The sequence below is a fragment of the Anomaloglossus baeobatrachus genome, chromosome 1, assembly GCF_048569485.1.
Source record: "Anomaloglossus baeobatrachus isolate aAnoBae1 chromosome 1, aAnoBae1.hap1, whole genome shotgun sequence".
NCBI classification, from domain to species: Eukaryota; Metazoa; Chordata; class Amphibia; order Anura; family Aromobatidae; genus Anomaloglossus; species Anomaloglossus baeobatrachus.
In genome coordinates this window covers 63849435-63874233 of record NC_134353.1, presented here as the reverse complement: position 1 = coordinate 63874233, position 24799 = coordinate 63849435, and the positions used below count along the sequence as shown (strand labels likewise).

The window sequence follows — 24799 nt, the reverse complement described above, 5'->3', positions numbered from 1 at the left end:
TGTTACTTGTTTGTATATGTATATGATATGTATATGTATATGATCCTCCTGAATTGTAAAGCACTGCAGAATATGATGGCGCTATTATTATTATTATTAGAAAAACTAAACAAAAGCCATCATTAACACCTAAACAGAAAAAAAACAAGGTTACAATGGGCTAAGGAAAAGCAATTGTGGACTGTGGATGACTGGATGAAAGTTATATTCAGTGATGCTTATTCATATTCAGTGATACAAATCTGCATTGGGCAAGGTGATGATGCTGGAACTTTTGTTTTCTGTTGTTCCATTGAGATTTATAAAGATGACTGCCTGAAGAGAACATGTAAATTTCCAGTCATTGATGATATGGGGCTGCTTGTCAGGTAAAGGCACTGGGGAGATGGCTGTCATTACATCTTCAATAAATGCCCAAGTTTACATTGAAATTTTGGACACTTTTCTTATCCCATCAATAGAAAGGATGTTTGGGGATGATGAAATAATTTTTCAAGATGATAATGCATCCTGCCATAGAGCAAAAACTGTGAAAACATTCCTTGAGAGAAGACACACAAGGTCAATGTCATGGCCTGCAAATAATCCGGATCTCAATCCAATTGAAAATCTTTGGTGGAAGTTGAAGAAAATGGTCCATGACAAGGCTCCAACCTGCAAAGCTGATCTGGCAACAGCAATCAGAGAAAGTTGGAGCCAGATTGATGAAGATGACTGTTTGTCACTCATTAAGTCCATGCCTCAGAGACTGCAAGCTGTTATAAAAGCCAGAGGTGGTGCAACAAAATACTAGTGATGTATTGGAGTGCTCTTTTGTTTGTTTTTCATGATTCCATATTTTCCTCATAATTGAGTGATTCCATATTTTTCCCCCTGTTTGGTCTTGAAAAGTAACCGTTACTGGCTAGCACATTATGTTTTCAGGATTTATTTTTTTTAGAGTTTCTTAAAGGGAACCTGTCACCACTTTTTTTGGCTTATAAGCTGCGGCCACCACCACCGCAGCATGTAAAGCCTTCTTTAGACAGAAAAGAGCAATCAATTTATTGGAGCAAATTTTAAGGCGTTTCTTTGCAGCTCAGCAGAAGCACTGGTTTCATATTTACCTCTTGCTGAGCTTGCCTTTAATAGTTGGGTCAGTCAGTTCACTAGAACTTCGTATTTTTTTGCAATTATGGTTTTCTCCCTCATTTTGGTGAATTCTCTAGGATGAGATCTGGGTCTCCTGGAGTAGAGATTACTATACAGGGACTTGGGATGTCTGGTCGGAGGTTCAGAAGAATATCGGGATGGCTCAGGGTCACCAAAAATGGAAGGCCAATTAGAAATGTTCAGTGGGTCTCATCTTCAATTTAGGTGATAAGGTGTGGTTATCATCCAAAAATATTAAGCTAAAGGTTCCATCAGTGAAGTTGGCTCCTAAATTTATTGGCCCTGGAGGTTGTTAATCCTGTCGCCTTTAGATTAAGACTTCCTCTGATGCTTCACATTCCAAATGTGGTCCATAAATCCCTGTCGAAAAAGTTTGTTGTCTACCTCATCTGTGCCTCCACCTGTTTCTGTTGATGGAGGTTTGGAGTACGGGGGGCAGAGGATTGTGGATTCTCGATAGGTTCTAAATTCTCTCCAGTATTTTGTTCATTGAAAGGAATATGGACCAGAGGAGACATCATAGGTGCCGGTTTGTTTTGTGAATGCTGATCGTTTTGTCAGTGCCTTACATCATAGCTTTACAATCCAAACTGTGAATCAATAAGGAGCACAATGCTTCCTGGTAAGCAGAAAGGCTGTGGGGCGATTCATTCTTGAAAACACTCCCTTTAAATGTAAAATGCATTGACAGCCATGCTTTTAGCATAATTTAGTATCTTCTAGTCTTCCAGCTTAAAATGTTTGGTTTATATTGTAAGTGAACATTTGTTTTTTTGTTTTTTTACACAGGAAAGATATAGCTTATGAAAATATTACCCAAGCTGATCGAGAACAAGCAAAGAGAGTAGTGTACTCCGTCATCTATGGAATTGGTAAGAACAGTCTGAAAAACGTTATATATACACTGGAGATCAATATTAGAGAACAACACACACAATTTCCTAAATAATAATGTCATTGTGTAGTCCTATGTGATTATATCCTAAGTAGAGCTGGGCGGACTCGGACTGTAAAAGTCCGTATCCGCGTGGTTTCAAAGTTTCCCAAGTTCCGGGCCCGGGATTCCGGCTGTTTTATCCAGATCCGGCACTCAACAAGTTTAAAAAATAAATAAAGGAAGAATGAAGAAAATAAAAATGAAGCGAGCACTTCATACTTACCGAGGCTCTCTTGCAGCTGTAAACTGCTCCCGAGGTGCTGTATGCTGCTCCTGTAGCCTCTGCTCATCATTGCTCGTCCATATGCACACAACACTGCTTTCCCTGCCCACCGGCAGGCCTGTCCTCTGTGATTGATTGCAGTCAGATATGCCCCCAGCCTGTGTGACTGCGTCTGACTGCAATCAGTCATCGCTCATTCATTCTTTCCATGGAGCGCACAGCGAGCGGTTATGCTGCTCTATGGCTTCTTGCTGTGACAGAGATGTAGCGTGGCTGGAATCGTCGTGGGACCTCGTGTGGACTACGTCGGACCTGCAGGGTATTTTGGGGTTAATAAAGTGGTGAAAGAGGGCGGGTTTTGTATTTTATTCCAAATAAAGACTTTTTCGGTGTCTGCGTTTATTTACTTTCACTTACAAATTTAGTGATGGGGTGTCATAGATGCTGCCATTACTAATCCAGAACTTAATGGCTGCTGTGGGCTGCCATTAACTCTTTATTACCTCGATTTCCACCGCACCAGGGCAAATGGGAAGAGCGGGGTAGAGCTCCGGGATTGTCACATTTAATGGATTGTCACATTTAATTCTGGGCAGCTGCAGGCTATTTTTAGGCTGGACCTCCCCAGGCTGAGAATACCAGCCCCAGCTGTCGGGCTTTATCTTAGCTGGGTATCAAATTTGGGGAGACCTCACATCGGTGTTTTAAAATTATTTATTTAAATAGTGAAAAAAAAAAGCAGCATGCGGTTACTCTTATGCCGGAGTCACACTTACAAGGGAATTGCATGAGTCTCGCATCGCATCACACAGCACGGTCGCACACACTCTCCTGACAGGAGCGGGTCGGCTGCATGTAGCTCTATGCAGCCGCACGCTTGTGTCCGGACAGTGTGTGGCTGCCGGGAGATGCAATCTCATAATCGTGTGAGTCATACGGCTTGTGTGAGTGCACCGTAAGGCCAGAGTCACACTTGCGCGAGTCTCGCATTGCATCATCAAGCAGCCACACACTCTCCTGACAGGAGCGGGTCGGCTGCATGTATTTCTATGGAGCTCTATGCTACTATCTGGAGAGTGCGAGGCTGCAAGGTGATGCAATGCGAGACTTGTGTGGAGTCATCTGGTTCGTGTGAGCGCACGTAAGGCCGGAGTCACAAACTTGTGCAAGTTTCACATCGCATCACCCGGCACTGATGCGCTTCAGACACGAGTGTGCAGATGCATAGAAATACATGCAGCCGACCCACTCCTGTAAAGAGACTGTACGGCTGCCAGGTGATGTGATGTGAGACTCGAGCAAGTGTGTGACTCTGGCCTTATTTTGATGCACAGCCATGATAAAGCCCGACAGCTGAGAGCTGCAGTCGTGGGTTTTATCTCTGCTGGTATCAGAATACGGGGGACCCTACGCCGATTGTTTTATTTATTCATTTATTTTTATACCATGATACAGACCTGCAGACATTTGCACGGCTTTCTCCGCCCACCGGCCGTCCTGGCGCCTGTGATTGGTTGCAGTCAGCTGTCACTCAGGGTTGGGGCGCATCTAACTGCAACCAATTACATGTGCCAGTGGGCAGGGAAAGCAGTGAATATTCTATGACGGTTACTTGTCTGCTCTGGAAGGGAAAGTGTGACCTGGAAGCAGCTTCCCTCCATAACGGATCTTTGGTGAGTACACCACGCGCGCTCCTACCCTCTATCCCTTCTACCAACATTTTTAATCTCCGGATTCTGATTCCCATAGACTTATATGGGTACCAGATTCCGGACTGCATCCATTTTTTTTTTTTTTAAATTTAGCAGGGACCCGCCAGTCCTAGTTTACTGTGAGTCCACCCAGCTCTAATCCTAAATCCTAACATGAGTAAACTCACAATATTTTAAGCTTATGTCATAAATTGAATTTATTGTAAAGCGCATAATAAAAATTTAAATGAGATAAATGACAAAGACTAATCAAAATTAGAGAACACTTTCAGATACCTGCAAATTATAGGTGTTAATCTGGCAGCACCTGGTGCTAATTTCCTTATTTAGCTGAGAAACCCTATGTAACTAGCAGCTGAACTTTCCAGATTGCACTGACTTTGCAAAAATGGTGTGCCATTCCATAGTGACTGAAACCCTCTGGCAGCAGGTTGTCCAGATGAAGGCCAAAGGGGTGACCCTATAAGCCATAGCAAGATAAGTTGGTCATTCCAAATGTGTGATTTTGAGAATATTACATCCTTACAACCTCACAAACTCTTGTAATCCCCCAAGAAGGCTGGTCGCTCTTTAAAGACAAATGCAAGAGAGGACAGGATAATGTGGAGAATCTCCATGGGTAATCATTTCAACACGGCAGCTGGAATTGTTCGGCACTTCAGCACTGGACAGGGTAAGGATCTGTCTCATCATACAGTGTCACAACGTTTAAGAGCATTTGGACTGAAAGCTGACTCTGCAGTGACCAAACCTCTCATTAGCAGAAAGAATTGTTGAGGAGCATGTTGTGTGGACAGAGAAGTGGTTCACAATTCATTTTAGTGATGAAAGGAAATTTAATTTATTTGGGTCTGATGGGAAACATTATGTTCATCGACAAACTGGGGAACGACTAAACCCAAAGCGTGTTAAGAAGTCAGTGAAAGGTGGTGGAGGAAGTGTCATGGTTTGGTGAATGTTTTCTGCAGCAGGAGTTGGAGCTCTCATACAGCTACATGGCAGAGTGAATGCAAGTGTATATTAGAACCTTCTTCAACAACACGTGGCTCCTTACTTGCGTTCATCACTGAATCAGCCACCAATTTTCATGCAGGACAATGCCCCCGTCACACAGTAAAACGGGTAAAGCAGTTCCTTGAAACATAAAACAAAACAATAAAATGGCCTCCCAGATTCCTTATCTGGACCCAATAGAAAACCTCTGAAAAATCCTTGTTGACAAAGTTATGGCCAAGAATCCCACAACAGTCAAAGAACTGGAAGAGACTGGATGAAAAGTAGCCCAAAATCCCACCAGAGCAGTGTGAGAGACTAGTGATGTCCTGTGGCCGTAGATGTGCTGAAGTCATTCACAGCGACGGCCGGTGCACGTCCTACTGATTGGGGACTGCTGTTACCTGCAGAAACATTACTTATAATCTTTCTCTGTGCTACAGTCATTGCTGTCCTCTAATTATCATCATCACGTTTTGAGCAAAATAAACGTTTAATATTGATAAACTTTGGATCTTTTGTAAAACACTGTTCTACTGGCATGGTGTATTCTTTACAAAAAAACTTTAGATGTTGATCAATGTAGATTATATTATTTTTGAAAAGAGCAAGTTGTAAGGGGTGGACGGTCCCCTTACAAAGAGGAGTAGTTTCCCCCCTTGAAGATACCCCATGCTGGGGTAGATAAAGTTGTAATGTTAATGTTAATGATAAATTGTGTTTATACTGTTTTAGTGGGTTTCCCAAAAGTGGCCGGGTGGGACGGCTGTCCCCATAGAAACAGTGCAGGAGAAAGGAGGAGCCAGCAGAAGAAGGGGGAGGGAGAGAGAGTGGTAGAAAAAAAGGTTGAGTCTGGAGGCAGTCGAGTCCGGGACAGGAGAGAAGGAGCAGTGGGGGCAGGGTGTGGGAGCTAGCTGAACAGCGTACGAAGAACAGAGAAAGAGAAAGTGTCCTCTATGGTGAAACAGGTTTGAGTGGGTCAGGTCTCCGGTAGCCGGAGTGGGAGCCCAGGTGAAGTAGAGTAGCCGGGCACATCCCCACGAGAGGAGACGACAAGAAGAGGTGTTCCCCCATCAGGAGTTGTGAAACGACGCTATCAGCTTACTGCCACTGTTGTGAAGATGTGTGCAATAAACGTGCCTTCTGATTCAACTGATCTTCGTCTGCAAAGTCTTTATACATCTGACAGCGTTTTCTGTACCACCACACTCTGCCCCACCAAGCAATCTCCTGTCCCAAAAGTGACGGCGGAGCCGGGGGTAAGCCTGATAGAAAAAGGGGCCATGACTACAACCCCCGAGGCACCCCCGGCACCCCGTTACATGTGGCGTAGTCGGCAGGATCCGGACTATCTGCGAAGGGTCCCGATCCCATATTGGGAAGAACAAGTGGTGCCTAAGGCGTTGGACCGGGCACAAGATGGCGCTAAGATGGCCGCCGTCTTCACGAACACAGTGGGTGCGCGGAAGATTGGCGCCAAAAGAAGAACCCTGAGCTGGCCGGTGAAGAAAAAGAAGTACAGAGTACGCCGTCCAAAGAGGGGAGGTGCTGGCCCTAAGATGTTGCTGAAAACATGTGAAGAGGGCGGCAGTACAGAAAAAAAGAAGAGTCGCCTATGCTGGGTCGATTTGATGTGCGAGACTGGGGGTGGAGTGTATACAAGAGCGGGAAAAGAAGGTCCGCCTCCACCTTCTCCAGCATCTCCACTGTCCCCGGCGCCATTACAAGAAGCGCCAACTCAGAGACTGACTTCGAGTGAGATGGAGACCCAGGGAAAACAGCGAGCTGCAGTGGGCACGCTGGTAGCAACCAGCCTGAGCAGAGGACGCCCGAAGCAGACCGCAGCCGAGGAAGGACTTACCGTTAAACTACCGGCTATGCCAGGAGGTCCGGAGCGGCCCACAAAAGTAACGTGGGTCACTTCCTGGGATGCCGCGACTGGCGAAACCTCTACTGAAGTCCGGGCCACCTACAAGGCGCAGCTACGGCCGGGAAGCGAAACCCTGGGAACACCTCTCCAGAGTCCGGAGGTGGTTACACCAGACAAGGTGGGTCACTCAGTCCCCACAGAAGTTCCGACCCCGGAGTTAGAAGAAGATGAGTGGGGATTCTTTTGGGAGCCGGTGAAACCGACGCCCCTGACCCGACGACAGTCTCCGCCGCCTGAAACCGACCCATTGCAGGAGAGGTTACTAGCCGAGACCGTGGCCCGTGAGATGATGGCCGGTCCCCTCAGCGAGGAGTTTGATCGGCAATGTACCGTTGGCACTGTGGTCAAATTCAACCAGGCTGAAGGCTACGGGTTCCTTGAGGACGAAGAGACCGGGGACCATTTTTTCTACAACCAGGTTAACCTGGACACTGAGGGCTTGCCACAACGCCTTCATACTCTGTACCCGGGAGAAAAGGTGAAGTTCCGGAGAGAAGTGGGATGCCGGGGCCTCTTTGCCGTGGGAGTGACCCGGATGCCCACCGAGCAAGAGGCCGCACAGTGGCAACAAGAGATTGAGTGGGAGGAATGCCAATACCGGAGACGTACTCAACCGAGACCGGTGCTGGCTGAGACTTGCCGGCCGAGAAATACGCTGGCGGTAACACCCGAAGTAGTTGCCGGACCGGCATCTGAGATGGAGAGGGGGACACCGGCGGTGTTAGCGATCCACCAGAGTATGGTAACACACCCGGTGGTCGTCGTTGGTAGTCCCCGGCCGTCACGTTCAGCTACCCCATCACCCCCGTCGGGGGTTGAGGAGCCCAAACCGGAGACAGAGGAGGTAGAGCCCCCGATCAACTATGAACCGTTCCGGAGGCTGCGCCGCTTGCCAGGCCAATCCCTGTCCGACTATGTGAGGGCTCAGCGGGCTGAATGGCAGCGTGCATACCACCCCGAGTGAATCATAGCGACCGGAGGTGGTGGACATACTTGTGTTAAGCACCGGAGTTATGGAGAAGAACCGGTGAAGAGTTAAAGTTGTAACCACGTTCAAGGTGCCGAGCCCGGAGGGAGCCTGATGCTGAACTGTTCAAGGACTCCCCTCCGTGATGTTGACGGAAGCTTTATTGTTTGTGTTCCCTGCCTGCAAAGACCGGGAGTGCTGTGAGAGCCTCCGGGCAGAAGATCAGCCAAGACCGGGAGCGCCTGCCAACGGCCTCCGTGCAAATCTACTGCAAAGACCGGGAGCTCCCTTGGAAGGACTCCGGGCGCCGGACTTGTGCGCCCCTTGAGTGTGCCTTTATGTGAACATTTTAAGGTTTTTATAAAAGTGACTTTGCTGCTAAGTTTGTGTTTTGCAGGTGCGGGCCTTGCCGGGAGGCTAAGGCAAAAAGAGGGGAGGAATGTAAGGGGTGGACGGTCCCCTTACAAAGAGGAGTAGTTTCCCCCCCTGAAGATACCCCATGCTGGGGTAGATAAAGTTGTAATGTTAATGTTAATGATAAATTGTGTTTATACTGTTTTAGTGGGTTTCCCCTAGTGGCCGGGTGGGACGGCTGTCCCCATAGAAACAGTGCAGGAGAAAGGAGGAGCCGGCAGCAGAAGGGGGAGGGAGAGAGAGTGGTAGAAAAAAAGGTTGAGTCTGGAGGCAGTCGAGTCCGGGACAGGAGAGAAGGAGCAGTGGGGGCAGGGTGTGGGAGCTAGCTGAACAGCGTACGAAGAACAGAGAAAGAGAAAGTGTCCTCTATGGTGAAACAGGTTTGAGTGGGTCAGGTCTCCGGTAGCCGGAGTGGGAGCCCAGGTGAAGTAGAGTAGCCGGGCACATCCCCACGAGAGGAGACGACAAGAAGAGGTGTTCCCCCATCAGGAGTTGTGAAACGACGCTATCAGCTTACTGCCACTGTTGTGAAGATGTGTGCAATAAACGTGCCTTCTGATTCAACTGATCTTCGTCTGCAAAGTCTTTATACATCTGACAGCGTTTTCTGTACCACCACACTCTGCCCCACCAAGCAATCTCCTGTCCCAAAAGTGACGGCGGAGCCGGGGGTAAGCCTGATAGAAAAAGGGGCCATGACTACAACCCCCGAGGCACCCCCGGCACCCCGTTACATGTGGCGTAGTCGGCAGGATCCGGACTATCTGCGAAGGGTCCCGATCCCATATTGGGAAGAACAAGTGGTGCCTAAGGCGTTGGACCGGGCACAAGATGGCGCTAAGATGGCCGCCGTCTTCACGAACACAGTGGGTGCGCGGAAGATTGGCGCCAAAAGAAGAACCCTGAGCTGGCCGGTGAAGAAAAAGAAGTACAGAGTACGCCGTCCAAAGAGGGGAGGTGCTGGCCCTAAGATGTTGCTGAAAACATGTGAAGAGGGCGGCAGTACAGAAAAAAAGAAGAGTCGCCTATGCTGGGTCGATTTGATGTGCGAGACTGGGGGTGGAGTGTATACAAGAGCGGGAAAAGAAGGTCCGCCTCCACCTTCTCCAGCATCTCCACTGTCCCCGGCGCCATTACAAGAAGCGCCAACTCAGAGACTGACTTCGAGTGAGATGGAGACCCAGGGAAAACAGCGAGCTGCAGTGGGCACGCTGGTAGCAACCAGCCTGAGCAGAGGACGCCCGAAGCAGACCGCAGCCGAGGAAGGACTTACCGTTAAACTACCGGCTATGCCAGGAGGTCCGGAGCGGCCCACAAAAGTAACGTGGGTCACTTCCTGGGATGCCGCGACTGGCGAAACCTCTACTGAAGTCCGGGCCACCTACAAGGCGCAGCTACGGCCGGGAAGCGAAACCCTGGGAACACCTCTCCAGAGTCCGGAGGTGGTTACACCAGACAAGGTGGGTCACTCAGTCCCCACAGAAGTTCCGACCCCGGAGTTAGAAGAAGATGAGTGGGGATTCTTTTGGGAGCCGGTGAAACCGACGCCCCTGACCCGACGACAGTCTCCGCCGCCTGAAACCGACCCATTGCAGGAGAGGTTACTAGCCGAGACCGTGGCCCGTGAGATGATGGCCGGTCCCCTCAGCGAGGAGTTTGATCGGCAATGTACCGTTGGCACTGTGGTCAAATTCAACCAGGCTGAAGGCTACGGGTTCCTTGAGGACGAAGAGACCGGGGACCATTTTTTCTACAACCAGGTTAACCTGGACACTGAGGGCTTGCCACAACGCCTTCATACTCTGTACCCGGGAGAAAAGGTGAAGTTCCGGAGAGAAGTGGGATGCCGGGGCCTCTTTGCCGTGGGAGTGACCCGGATGCCCACCGAGCAAGAGGCCGCACAGTGGCAACAAGAGATTGAGTGGGAGGAATGCCAATACCGGAGACGTACTCAACCGAGACCGGTGCTGGCTGAGACTTGCCGGCCGAGAAATACGCTGGCGGTAACACCCGAAGTAGTTGCCGGACCGGCATCTGAGATGGAGAGGGGGACACCGGCGGTGTTAGCGATCCACCAGAGTATGGTAACACACCCGGTGGTCGTCGTTGGTAGTCCCCGGCCGTCACGTTCAGCTACCCCATCACCCCCGTCGGGGGTTGAGGAGCCCAAACCGGAGACAGAGGAGGTAGAGCCCCCGATCAACTATGAACCGTTCCGGAGGCTGCGCCGCTTGCCAGGCCAATCCCTGTCCGACTATGTGAGGGCTCAGCGGGCTGAATGGCAGCGTGCATACCACCCCGAGTGAATCATAGCGACCGGAGGTGGTGGACATACTTGTGTTAAGCACCGGAGTTATGGAGAAGAACCGGTGAAGAGTTAAAGTTGTAACCACGTTCAAGGTGCCGAGCCCGGAGGGAGCCTGATGCTGAACTGTTCAAGGACTCCCCTCCGTGATGTTGACGGAAGCTTTATTGTTTGTGTTCCCTGCCTGCAAAGACCGGGAGTGCTGTGAGAGCCTCCGGGCAGAAGATCAGCCAAGACCGGGAGCGCCTGCCAACGGCCTCCGTGCAAATCTACTGCAAAGACCGGGAGCTCCCTTGGAAGGACTCCGGGCGCCGGACTTGTGCGCCCCTTGAGTGTGCCTTTATGTGAACATTTTAAGGTTTTTATAAAAGTGACTTTGCTGCTAAGTTTGTGTTTTGCAGGTGCGGGCCTTGCCGGGAGGCTAAGGCAAAAAGAGGGGAGGAATGTAAGGGGTGGACGGTCCCCTTACAAAGAGGAGTAGTTTCCCCCCCTGAAGATACCCCATGCTGGGGTAGATAAAGTTGTAATGTTAATGTTAATGATAAATTGTGTTTATACTGTTTTAGTGGGTTTCCCCTAGTGGCCGGGTGGGACGGCTGTCCCCATAGAAACAGTGCAGGAGAAAGGAGGAGCCGGCAGCAGAAGGGGGAGGGAGAGAGAGTGGTAGAAAAAAAGGTTGAGTCTGGAGGCAGTCGAGTCCGGGACAGGAGAGAAGGAGCAGTGGGGGCAGGGTGTGGGAGCTAGCTGAACAGCGTACGAAGAACAGAGAAAGAGAAAGTGTCCTCTATGGTGAAACAGGTTTGAGTGGGTCAGGTCTGCGGTAGCCGGAGTGGGAGCCCAGGTGAAGTAGAGTAGCCGGGCACATCCCCACGAGAGGAGACGACAAGAAGAGGTGTTCCCCCATCAGGAGTTATGAAACGACGCTACCAGCTTACTGCCACTGTTGTGAAGATGTGTGCAATAAACGTGCCTTCTGATTCAACTGATCTTCGTCTGCAAAGTCTTTATACATCTGACAGCGTTTTCTGTACCACCACACTCTGCCCCACCAAGCAATCTCCTGTCCCAAAAGTGACGGCGGAGCCGGGGGTAAGCCTGATAGAAAAAGGGGCCATGACTACAACCCCCGAGGCACCCCCGGCACCCCATTACAAAGTGATCGTACATTGTTCTCTGATTTTGATCTCCAGTGCAGTAAGTGACACATCACTGGAAACAAGGTCTCTGCTCCTACATTATGATGCTCTCAGAATAATATATAGCAAAAACCTGCTGACAGATTTCCTTTAAACAAATGTGATAGATGCCTTTAATGTTACCCCAAGAAAGTAAGGATTTACTCTCATTATAAGTCTAATCTTTCATTATGCTTACATTACAGGAAAGGAGCGTCTTGCAGAATGTCTGGGTACAACACCAGCTGAAGCTAATACATTTATGGAACGTTTTCTTCAAAAATACAGGGTGTCTGACTTCACCCAAAAAGTTATACAAGAGTGTGACAGTAAGGGTACGTTTAGACAAACTTATGCGGGCGTCACACGAGACTATCTATCGTGTGATGTGTCGTCGGGGGTCACGGTTTTCGTGACGCACATCCGGCATCGTTCACGACGTCGTCTCGTGTGACACCTACGTGCGACTCCAAATCAGTTATAAATCATGGATCGTGTACTCGTCGCTCATTTTTAAAAAATTGTTTAATCTTATTTGCGCTGGTTGTTCATTGTTCCCGGGGCAGCACACGTTGCTTTGTGTGACACCCCGGGAACGATGAACACAGCTTACCTGCGTCCCACGGCTCCCGCCGGCTATGCGGAAGGAAGGAGGTGGGCAGGATGTTTACATCCCGCTCATCTTCGCCCCTCCGCTTCTATTCTCCGGCGGCTGTGTGACGTCGCTGTGACGCCAAACGTCCCTCCCCCTTCAGGAAGAGAATGTTCGCCGCCCACAGCGAGGTCGCTCAGCAGGTAAGTACGTGTGACGGCGGTTTAACGACTTTGTGCGACACAGGCAGCGATTTGCCCGTGACGCACAAACAACGGGGGCGGGTACGATCGCTCATGCAATCGCACGATAGATCGTACCGTGTGAAGCCCGCATTATACTGGGTCCGAGAGCTGTCTGCATGAAAAACTGACCTCGCGCAAACATCACTCGGTCTAGTAATATTCAATTAGACTGTTTGGATAACAGAATTACATTAAATTACCTCTCCAGGAATGGAGACAAACTCTAGCGCAGCGCCACCTATTGGAAGTAGTGATCCTAAAAGTCAAATGTGGATTTTTAACAATCCTTTGCATATGACTTAGGATATATATGCCAGATCAGAATCCTAATTTGCAGACACGGTGTTTCGGGGTGCTTGCCCCTAGTCAGTGCACTTTTCTCTTCTGTATTTCCATTGACACTCGTGTGTTCAGGCCCATGGGTGTGCAAAACCAAAATCAGATCCCGTATTGATCATCTGGTATAACATCCGATTTTTTACAGATAATTTGCACTGACTAACCTAAGAACCTGTTTGATCTTGTACATTTTATTAACTGCTGATATAAAAATATATGCCATTCAGATGTGAAGAAAATTCTATTCAGATGTGAATTGCATGACAATATATAATTTCTTTATCGTTTCTTTGGGAGACACAGACCATGGGTGTTTAGCTTCTGCCTCCGGAGGACACACAAAGTACTACACTTAAAAGTGTAGCTCCTCCCTCTGAGCTTATACACCCCCTGGTAGCCAGTACTAGCTAGTTTATTGCTTTGTGTCAGGAGGCATACATCCACACATGCATTCTCATCTGATTTGTTTGACTTTTGGAAAGAGTTTGAAGAAAAGCGGGTCCATGTCTGGACTCCCGGCATGTCCCTTCTCACCCCACTGTGTCGGCGGTGTTGTTAAGGTTGATTTACAAGGCTGCAGCCTTACATGCCGCGCTCCTTCACCATCCCTTCTGGGCTCTGGCTTGAAGTGGGAGCCAGCACGGTCTCCATGCCTGGCAGGAGTCCGGTCTCCATCCACAGCCCCTTGAGGATTCTGTTGGACCGGAGCACTCATCCCCAGGGACATGGCCCTGCGTCTCAGCAGCTAAGTACCTGAGACGTTTATGTTGGGGGTCCCGGTTCTTTATTGTAAGGGGAGAGTATGCTGTATGTGATTGTTTTAACTTTTCCGGCGGGTTCTCTAGCTTTTGCCTGAGAACCGCGCCGATGGTGCCTGCTTGTCGGCCTCGCCGCTTAAATTTAGGCCCTGGCTTCGCCGGAGGCCTAGTTTCACTTTCCTGCCCTCGCATGTCACTCATGCAAAGGGACAGGTTCGGCTCCTCCCGGCGGCCGTTCTACACATGGGAGGGACACTCCCCACTGCTGGGGCGTCCCTCCTTCCCTGCAGGTCTCTATAGCCCTCCAGTTCCCGCTCTTTTATAGGAACGCCCTCTTCTCAGGCAGAGTTCACTCTGCTCTGGGACATCCTGCATTCTGCATCTCTGCTGAGGTGCTGCGACTGGGGGACCGGGCTTCGGGATCTGGAGGGCACACAACACCGCGCTCAGCGGTCTGGTAAGCCACAGCCGGTCTCCGGTTGTGGACCTCTGTATATTCTCCCTGGGGTTCATTCTCTGCAAAGCCCCCACTCCAGCAGCATGTCTCACACAAGGAGCAAGGCTCCAAAGCTTTATTCTGCATGCACTGCATGTAAGCTCCTGCTGCCTGAGCCGAGCACCTATCCACATTGTGATGTCTGCTCTAACTTGGCGGTGCCACAGCCTGGAGTCTCACCCCCAGTGGTCTCTCAGGCTGCTGCTGCACCTGTGATTGAACCCCCGGCCTGGGTAGAGTCCTTTTCTAGGTCCATATCCCAGTCATTTGCTGAGTCCATGGGGCTTTTGTCCAGGACTTTGATGAATATGCATCAGCCCCCCTCACAGGGTGCCTCTAATACTCTTGACAGAGGACTCCTATCCTCTGACCTCCGTCCATCAGAGCTCACGGAGGATTCATCATCTGATCCCAGACCCCGTCCTTCTAAGAGAAGGCGCAGGGTTTCCTCCCCCTCCCCATCCCACGGCTCTGTCTCAAGAGCTGACTCTCTAGATGAGGAGGATGCCCTCACTGGGGGCTCGGAGGCTATGTATCCCATCGATTTCTCTGAGGGTGACTCAGATCTTAGTGATTTGATTGCTTCTATTAATTCTGTGCTGGATCTCAATCCACCAGTGTCAGAGGAGCAACTCTCTTTGGCAGAAAAACATCAGTTTACCTCGCCTAAGAGAGTGAAGAGTGTGTTCTTTAACCACTCCAGTTTTCAGACCGCTGTGACCAAACCCAGGGCCTGCCCTGACAAACGCTTTCCAAAGCGTGGTTCTGATGACCGGTTTCCATTTCCACCTGAGGTGGTCAAGGAGTGGTCTCACTCCCCAAAGGTAGACCCTCCGGTGTCTAGGCTCTCAGCCCAGACCGTTGTGTTGGTGGCTGACGGCACCTCACTTAAGGATTCCACTGACCGTCAGATTGACCTTCTGGCCAAATCTGTGTATGAAGCTGCGGGGGCCGCGTTTTCCCCGACTTTTGCAGCAGTGTGGGCTCTCAAAGCCATCTCTGCTTCTTTAGAGGAGATGCATTCCCTCACCAAGGAATCTATGCCTGAGATGGTTACCTTAACTGCTCAGGCTTCAGCTTTTTCATCCTATGCCATGTCTGCCATGCTAGAGGCTGCTCACCGCACTGCGGTGGCTTCAGCTAATTCTCTTGTTATCCGCAGGATTTTGTGGCTTCGAGAGTGGAAAGCAGATGCTTCTTCCAAGAAGTTTCTTGCTGGGCTCCCTTTTGCTGGTTCACGGCTGTTTGGTGAACAGCTGGATGAAATCATTAAAGAAGCTACTGGCGGGAAGAGTACTTCCATGCCACAAACCAAGACCAGGAAACCCGCCCAGGGTAGGAATCAATCGAGGTTTTGTTCCTTTCGTTCCTCCAACTGGTCATCCTCTAAGCCTTCCGCCTCGTCCGCTAACTCAGCCAAGGATCAGAAATCCAACTGGCGCCCAAAAGCGCGTCCGCAGAAGACCGCAGGAGGTTCTGCCACTAAGGCAGCTTCCTCATGACTCTCGGCCCGCTCCAGCCACGTCCTTAGTCGGTGGCAGGCTCTCCCACTTTGGCGACGCTTGGTTAAAGCAAGTCTCCGATCAGTGGGTGAGAGACATCATATCTCACAGCTACAGGATAGAATTCTCTTCCAGCACTCCAAACAGATTTTTTCTCTCAACTCCCCCCTGCTCCAAGGCCGCCGCCTTCTCGCAGGCCGTGGCGTCCTTGCAGGCAAACGGAGTGATTGTCCCAGTTCCCGCTCAGGAACGGTTCAGAGGTTTTTACTCAAATCTCTTCCTAGTTCCAAAAAAGGACGGTACCTTCCGGCCCATCCTGGATCTCAAGCTTCTCAACAAGCATGTCCGGGTGCGGCATTTTCGCATGGAGTCTCTGCGATCAGTCATTGCCTCTATGACCCAAGGGGAGTTCCTGGCGTCCATCGACATCAGAGATGCCTATCTACATGTGCCAATCGCAGTGTCACATCAGCGTTGGTTACGTTTTGCGATAGGAGAGGATCATTTCCAATTCGTGGCTCTCACCTTCGGGTTAGCCACAGCCCCTCGGGTATTCACCAAGGTCATGGCGGCAGTGATTGCGGTCCTGCACCTCCAGGGGTTAGCAGTGCTTCCTTATCTGGACGACCTTCTGGTCAAGGGTACATCCAGCGCAGACTGTCAGCGGAGTGTTTCGCTCACTCTCGCCACCCTAGCCCAATTCGGGTGGATTGTCAATCTTCCCATATCCACTCTGACTCCGACCCAGAGTCTCACGTACCTAGGGATGCAGTTCGAGACTTTGCCGGCACTTGTGAAGTTGCCCTTAGACAAACAGCTGTCACTCCGGTTGGCGGTGCGCTCTCTCCTGAGGCCCCGCCGTTATACCCTCAGGCGTCTGATGCAGGTGCTGGGTCAAATGGTGGCCTCCATGGAGGCGGTTCCCTTTGCCCAGTTCCATCTGCGTCATCTGCAGCTGGACATTCTCCGCTGTTGGGACAAGCGGCCTTCCTCCTTACAGAGGTTAGTAGCTCTGTCGCCACGAACCAGGAGCTCTCTTCAGTGGTGGCTTCGACCCCTCTCCCTGTCCCAAGGGCGCTCCTTCCTGACTCCGTCCTGGGTGATTCTCACCATGGATGCCAGCCTATCCGACTGGGGAGCGGTACATCTCCACTACAGAGCACAGGGCACTTGGACTCCGTCCGAGTCAGCCCTTTCAATCAATGTGCTGGAAACCAGAACTGTGCTTCTAGCTCTCCTAACCTTTCACCACCTGTTGGCGGGCAGGCACATTCGAGTCCAGTCAGACAACGCGACAGCGGTTGCCTACATCAATCACCAAGGCGGGACACGCAGCCGCCTGGCAATGTTGGAGGTCCAACGCATTCTTCAATGGGCGGAGGACTCCAAGTCCACCATATCCGCAGTCCACATCCCTGGCGTAGAAAACTGGGAGGCAGATTATCTCGGCCGTCAATCCGTGGACGGTGGCGAGTGGTCCCTGCACCCGGCAGTGTTTCAGTCAATCTGCCGCAAGTGGGGCACTCCGGACGTGGACCTAATGGCATCCCGTCACAACAACAAGGTTCCGGTTTACGTGGCTCGCTCCCACGATCCTCAGGCCTTCGCCGCGGACGCTCTGGTTCAAGACTGGTCCCAGTTTTGTCTGTCCTACGTGTTTCCCCCTCTAGCTCTCTTGCCCAGAGTCCTGCGCAAGATCAGAATGGAGGGCCGTCGAGTCATCCTCATTGCACCGGACTGGCCCAGGCGAGCTTGGTATCCGGACCTGCTCCAACTGTCCGTGGAGATGCCATGGCATCTTCCGGACCGTCCAGACCTGCTCTCGCAAGGTCCGTTTTTCCGCCCGAATTCTGCGGCACTCAAATTGACGGCGTGGCAGTTGAGTCCTGGATTTTGACGGCTTCTGGTATTCCTCCTGGAGTCCTCTCCACTATGACTCGGGCCCGTAAGTCTTCCTCCGTCAAGATCTATCACAGGACTTGGAAAAATTTCCTGTCCTGGTGTCGCTCTTCCGGCCATTCTCCTTGGCCATTCTCGTTGCCGACCCTTCTGGGTTTTTTTTACAGTCCGGTCTGCAGCTAGGACTGTCCCTCAACTCTCTCAAGGGACAAGTCTCAGCTCTATCAGTGCTGTTCCAGCGGCGTCTCGCCCAGCTGGCTCAGGTCCGCACCTTCATGCAAGGTGAGTCTCACATCATTCCGCCTTATCGGCGGCCCTTGGATCCCTGGGACCTTAACTTGGTCCTCACGGTATTGCAGAAACCCCCTTTCGAGCCTCTTAGGAAGGTTTCTTTGTATCGTCTTTCTCAAAAGGTGGCCTTTCTAGTTGCCATAACATCTCTCAGGAGAGTCTCTGATTTGGCTGCGCTCTCCTCGGAGTCACCTTTTTTTTGGATTTTCACCAAGACAAGGTAGTTCTCCGTCCGAACCCGGACTTTCTTCCTAAGGTGGTCTCTCCCTTCCACCTTAACCAGGATATTTCCTTGCCTTCCTTCTGTCCGGCCCCTGTTCCTCGCTTTGAGAAAGCGCTGCATACTCTAGATCTGGTGCGTGCTCTCCGGATCTATGTGTCTCGCACTGCTGCGCTTAGGCGGTGCACCTCTCTTTTTGTGCTAACCACAGGGCGGCGCAAGGGTCTCTCTGCTTCTAAGCCGACCTTGGCCCGTTGGATTAGATCGACCATTTCGGACGCCTACCAGAGTACTCAGGTGCCTCCCCCGCCGGGGATCAAAGCACACTCGACCAGAGCTGTCGGTGCCTCTTGGGCTTTTAGGCACCAGGCTACGGCTCAACAAGTCTGTCAGGCTGCCACTTGGACTAGCCTGCATACCTTTTCGAAGCACTACCAAGTGCATGCTCATGCTTCGGCAGATGCGAGCTTGGGCAAACGCATCCTTCAGGCGGCTGTCGCCCACTTGTGAAGTTAAGCTCCGCCTACTTCTTAGTTTTTTCTGTTTATTCCCACCTAGGGACAGCTTTGGAACGTCCCATGGTCTGGGTCTCCCAAAGGAACGATAAAGAAAAAGAGAATTTTGTTACTTACCGTAAATTCTTTTTCTTATAGTTCCATATTGGGAGACCCAGCTCCCTCCCTGTTGCCTGTTGGCAATTTTCTTGTTCCGTGTGTTATCACCGGCTGTTGTCGTGGACAGAGTCTCCGGTTGTTCCGGTTCTTACTCGGTTCTACTTGTGGGTGGCTATTCTCCTTCAGCTTTTGCACTAAACTGGCTAGGACTGGCTACCAGGGGGTGTATAAGCTCAGAGGGAGGAGCTACACTTTTAAGTGTAGTACTTTGTGTGTCCTCCGGAGGCAGAAGCTAAACACCGATGGTCTATATATATATATATATATATATATATATATATATATATATATATACATAATCTGTATATACAGTATATATAAACTGTATATGTGTCTGCTACCTGAAGGTAATGAATATTGGGTGTGATTTTATCAACCATTTTTGTCCAAAGCTCTGCTAAAAAGTTTGCGCAAATCTAGTTTTTTTGCACCTTTGGTTGTTTTTACTCCAGTAAAGCTTTTTGAAACGAGGGCAGAGATATAGCAGGATGGGGTTGTGGACAAGCATCCCTGACAAATTCATTATAATTTACACCACAAAAGGGGCATAGATTACAAAACAAGTGTACGGCAGCCCCCTGGAGTGGCGCGTAGCAGTTGAAAGTGCATTGAATTGAATAAGAGAAACACACTTATTATATAAGTCACAGTCGCCAATGACATGAGGATTTTTTGTACTGGAAGCAGTATTGCAGTCAGATTATACTGATATATAGAGAGATATTTTATATAGCAATGCATTTCTGTGAATTTTTTTGTTTTTATAAAATTACTAAAAATAATGAAAAACAATCACAAAAATTTCATTTTCTTTTTTTCTTATGTTCTGGTTTCACCGGGAATTGAACCCATAACCTACATCATTGCAGGCAGCAGTAAAAACTATAAGCCCCTGCTTACACTCATGTATAGGAGGATTTTACATACTTCAAGCTGCATTGCAGACTGTAAAATCACAGGCAGATTATACTGGTACATAGAGATACATCTGTACATAGCAGTGTATTTCTATGTACCTGTATTCTAGAACAAAAATAAAAGATTTTTTTATGTCATTAAAAATTAAAATATTATGAAAAACAATTACAATAATGTCACTTTTAACCTTCCCAACATTAGATGTACATCCTATTTTGTGGTATATTCCCATAAATGGACGTACCGATATGTCCTGCTGATTGTGCGGGCACAAGAGCTGTGCCTGCATGAATGCTGCCAGGAACTTGGCTTACATGACAGCTGAGACCCAGCTGTCACAACCAGCGCTGGTGCCTGCACCGCCCCTGGCTGTTTAAGCCCTCTAAATGCTGCAATCAGTAGTGATCACAGCATTTAGGGGGCTGGGATAGGGACCACCGTGACGTGACTCCCCATGACATGATCATGAGGTCCTGATTATTGCCATGGTAAGCAAAGGACAAATGATGATCTCTGAGTTACTTGGCTATGGCAAACCTCTTAGACCATGCCAAAATCATGGTCTTAGAAGTGATCTGTTAGTGTAATACTGGCAAGTATAATGTATTGCAATTTTGTTGCATTGCAATACATTATACCTGCGATCAGAGTAATAACAGGTAACATCCCTTATAGGGGCTAAATAAAAAAAGTGAAAACTTGTAAAAATATGCCTTGCAGAGGCTGCTGAACGGAGTTCACACTACACCAGGATCTCTTTAACAAAATAGTCTTTACTTTCGGTTATCGGTTGCATAGTGTACCGCCCCGGGGCTCGGCCGGCTGCCGAGCTGCTCGGATCCAAGCTCGTCGTTGGGTGGCTCGAGCTCTTCACAGACCCGGGGGTCACGTCGCTCTGAAAGGGGGTTGGCGCTACACGTAGGGACTTCGGTGGGGAGGTCCACGGCCGGAGCCGCAGTTGTTTGCAGGGGATTTAAGTTTGTGACGCAACCCACGGGTTGTGGTGAATGGATGGACACCACCGCTGCCATTGACTAGGCTCCCGGGGGCGGTGTTGTGCAGCTTGGTGTTGACCCCCTCCGTGGGTAGGGGGACGATGGTCCCGGGGGCCCGAGGGAGGTGCTGAAGCGAGGGGATGGATGCGTGCTGGGGTGTTGGTGCAGTGCGCGGCCCAAAGGCACTGTTGTACTCACTATGACAAACACGCTGGAGTCTCTGGTAAACCAAACAAGATGGTGAATGGTGCCCGCAGCCGGCTGCAGTTTTCCCCTTAACAGGTTGGTGGTTGTTCTGCCCCCACTTAAAGGCGATTGAAGGCGCGTAGTTGTGATGTTGTGAGAATCTTACCTTCGTTTTTCCTATAGGTGAGGCAGACATGACCAGAGCGCTCCAGAGTTAAACATGCACATGCTGAGATGAAACAATGGTGGTTTATTTTCTCCAAAGGTTAGGAGTGGACATGCAGAGTACAGTAATCCAAGTACCTGGCATTGTGGTTCTCTTGTGATGCTTGATTCTGAAGCCACTAAGGTCAGAAGACTTTGCTTCTAGCAGCTCCAATAAGGGATGTGATTCTCACAAAAGCTCTGGCTGGAACTGAATATGCCAGGAAGTGAGGTAAGAAGATGAGCAGATACTCCCATGGGCTGGACAAAAGAAACAGAGGAGCCGAAAGGTCTGACCAGTAGATGGCAGCAGAGACAATCATGAAAAACATTAAATAACAGTTTTACCTAAAACAAATAGAAACAGCACAGTGGTTTCCGCCTTTCTCCTGCACCTCACTTGTGTAGAAATCACGACTCCTATGCCTGAGCAACGGTAGTCTGCTCCTCGGCTTGATATGTGTCGGGAGAGCCCTCTTTGCCTGCAGACGCTGGCCCCTCGGGTCTCTATGCCTGGGCGGTGGCTTTACCCATATGGTTGGGGTGTTGTCTTCAGTTGGGTCTTATGTGGGAAAGGTCCTAAAGTCCAGTCCTCAATCAGTTGATTTGACTCAGCCCGGCTGTTTCTGGGCCTCGTACTGGGTCTGAGTACCCCTCCTGGTGCTCCGGTTTCCAATCGGTTCCCCGATTCGGTACCGGTGGGCCACTGCCCGTCCCCGGTCCCTATGGTTATACCGGCTGTAATCCCAGCTCCTGCAGGCGGCCACCACCGTCTGCCTCCTTGCCAGAGGGGACTGGGCTCCAACCCAGACACCTGGTGTAGACTTTGGCAGGCCTGAGCACAGGTCTGCCCTTGAACTTGACTCCACTTCACTCCACTGTCAAAGCTCAACTCTCTCTCACTGTTTTCCCGCCTCCTGGCCTGTGAACTCCTCGGTTGGTGGAGCCAACTGCCTGGCTCCGCCCCCCTGGTGTGAACATCAAACCTGGAGGGAGGTGACAAGGGTTTTGTAGTTTGGCTGCTGTCACCTTACTAAGGGGGAGGGGGGGTGTGTGTATGGGATGACCTGGGACGACCTGGCTAGTCCAGGGCGTCACACATAGCAGACAAATTGTTCAAAGTTCTTCCTCTCTGACTGGGGTATTCCTTCCCTTTAGAACTACCATATTAAATGGAGTGGCAGCCTTTTTTCCTTCTAAAAGCCCCCTCTATGGGTGTAGTCACAGCTTCACCATTCCCAAACTACTGTATAAGCAGCGACAACCTATCCTTTCTTCATCTTTAACACAGGTATACAGCACCCCAGGATCATACTGTCTTCCTTAATCCATTTCCCACCCTAGCGGCCTCACCAAGACCGCCGTGATGAGCTTTAAGGCCCTGTCACACACAGAGATAAATCTGCGGCAGATCTGTGGTTGCAGTGAAATTGTGGACAATCAGTGCCAGGTTTGTGGCTGTGTACATATGGAACAATATGTCCATGATTTCACTGCATTTCTATCTGATTAATACATCCTGCTACACATTGTTAAAATATTATCTCATATTATCATGAAATATACAGCATATTCAACATCTACATCACGGGGCTCAACCACCCCTAAACCCACATAGTCATAATAATTTGTCCATCTTTCTGTTTTTCAAAGATTGGAAGGTATGCTTACACTGCATAATAAATACATTGATAATTGGGTAGTCTCTGTCATCCAGTTTCAAAGAAGCAAAAACCTGACATAGGCAAACCAGATCAGCTTCAGCAACATGCTCTCAGGAGACTTAGGGGGGCTTTACACGTTGCGACATCGCTTCCGAAATATTGTCGGGGTCACGTTGTTAGTGACGCACATCCGGTGCCGGTAACGACATCGCAGTATGTAATTCCTAGATGCGCCGATAAACGATTGCAAAAGTGTCGCAAATCGAAGATCTGTGTAGCGTCGTTCATTATCATAATGTCGGATCGACCGCAGGTACGATGTTGTTCATCATTCCTGCAGCTCCACACACCGCTGTGTGTAAACCCGCAGGAACGACAAACATCTCTTTACCTGCGTCCCGACGGCAATGCGGAAGGGAGAAGGTGGGCGGGATGTTATGTCCCGCTCATCTCCGCCCCTCCGCTTCTATTGGCAGGCTGAGTGACGTCGCGGTGACGTCGCTGTGACGCCGAACGCACCTCCCCCTTGAAGGAGGGATAGTTCGGCAGTCACAGCGACGTCGCCGAGCAGATATGTGCGTGTGAAGCTGCCGTAGTGATAATGTTCACTGCGGCAGCAATCACCACATATCGCATGTGCGACGGGGGCGGGTACTATCGCGCTCGGCATCGCTAGCCGATGCTAGTGTCGCGGGCGGAGGAGGGGTCGCTGGGCTCTCCCACTGCTCGGGTCCGGCTGCTGCTGCCGTTGCTCTGTGGTGGCTCGAGCGGTGGGCCGGATCCCGAGGACTCGAGCGGCGTTCCTCGCCCGTGAGTGAAAGGGGGTTTGATTGGATGGTGGGGGATTTGGTGATTGTCCGTGACGCCACCCACGGATGTGGTGATATTGGTGACACCACCGCTGCTCTAGACGGGGATCCCGGGAGCGGTGACAGGGAGCAGCTTTGTTGTTAGTTCTCCCCTCCGTGGGTAGGGGGTTGGTTGTCCCGGGGCCCGGTGATGGGGGTAGGGGTGGATGACAGGCGGGTTACGGGGCCTGGTGAGGTGCAGGGTCGCGGGGGCAGCGCTGTGCCGCACGGCACAGTGATACTCACTCAGCCAATGATGAGGACACAGTTCTCAGTAAAACACACGGCTGGATGGACGGGTCCCACAGACGGCTGCGGTGTTGTTTCTCCCGGCAGGTTGATGGTGACTGCCTTTCCCTGCACCTATGTACGGTAGATGGTTCCAATGGGTTCCCACCGGTAACCCGCTCCCCAGCTTGGATATGGGCTGGAGGAGCCCCTTCTGCCCGCAGGCTCTGGCCCTGGGAAACGGTTACCTTGGCGGTGGCGGTGTCTCCCTCTCTTGGTTGGACTGTTGCCTTCTGTCGGGACTTGGCTGCTGGGAAACCCAGGAGGTTCCCTTCACTAACGAATTCGGCAAATTCACGGCGACTCCTAGCCTTGCCGGGGTCCGTAAGCCCCTGCCAGATGGTGCTGGCTTCTCTTTGTGTACCGGTCCGGTACCGCCGGGCCACCGCCCGTCCACGGTCCTTACGGTAGACTCCGATAGGCCACTCCTGCAGACGGTCACCACCGTCTGCCAACCTTGCTGTACCGCCCGGGCCACACACCCGGACGCTGTCAGTTAGTTGCTCCACTACTACTTTCCTTCCTTCCACTTTCACCTCCCTAGCTGATCTGCTTACTTTTCCCGCCTCCAGGACTGTGAACTCCTCAGTGGGTGGGACAAACCGCCTGGCCCACCCCCTGGTGTGGACATCAGCCCCTGGAGGAAGGCAACAAGGGTTTTGTGTCTGACTTCGGTGTGCCTGACCGGGAGTGTGGGTGTTGTGCTCTGTGGCCCCTGGCTTGTCCAGGGCGCCACACTAGCGATGTCGCAACGTGTAAAGTACCCCTTACAACATCTCCTGGGATCACATGGGCATCTACCCCTATTCTATATCAGCGCTATTCTGTATACCATATTTTTTGGTTTATAAGACACACCGGGTTATAAGATG

The 24799-nt window shown here is 50.6% G+C and overlaps 1 protein-coding gene across 1 annotated transcript in view; it reads left to right on the top strand.

Moving 5' to 3' along the window:
- POLN (DNA polymerase nu) overlaps window positions 1–24799 on the top strand; it is a 270736-nt gene that overhangs the window by 176213 nt on the left and 69724 nt on the right. The window contains exons 16-17 of the mRNA XM_075332945.1: window positions 1942–2024; window positions 12015–12143. Coding sequence (XP_075189060.1) covers window positions 1942–2024; window positions 12015–12143 — 212 coding nt within the window. The remainder of the gene's footprint in view (window positions 1–1941; window positions 2025–12014; window positions 12144–24799) is intronic.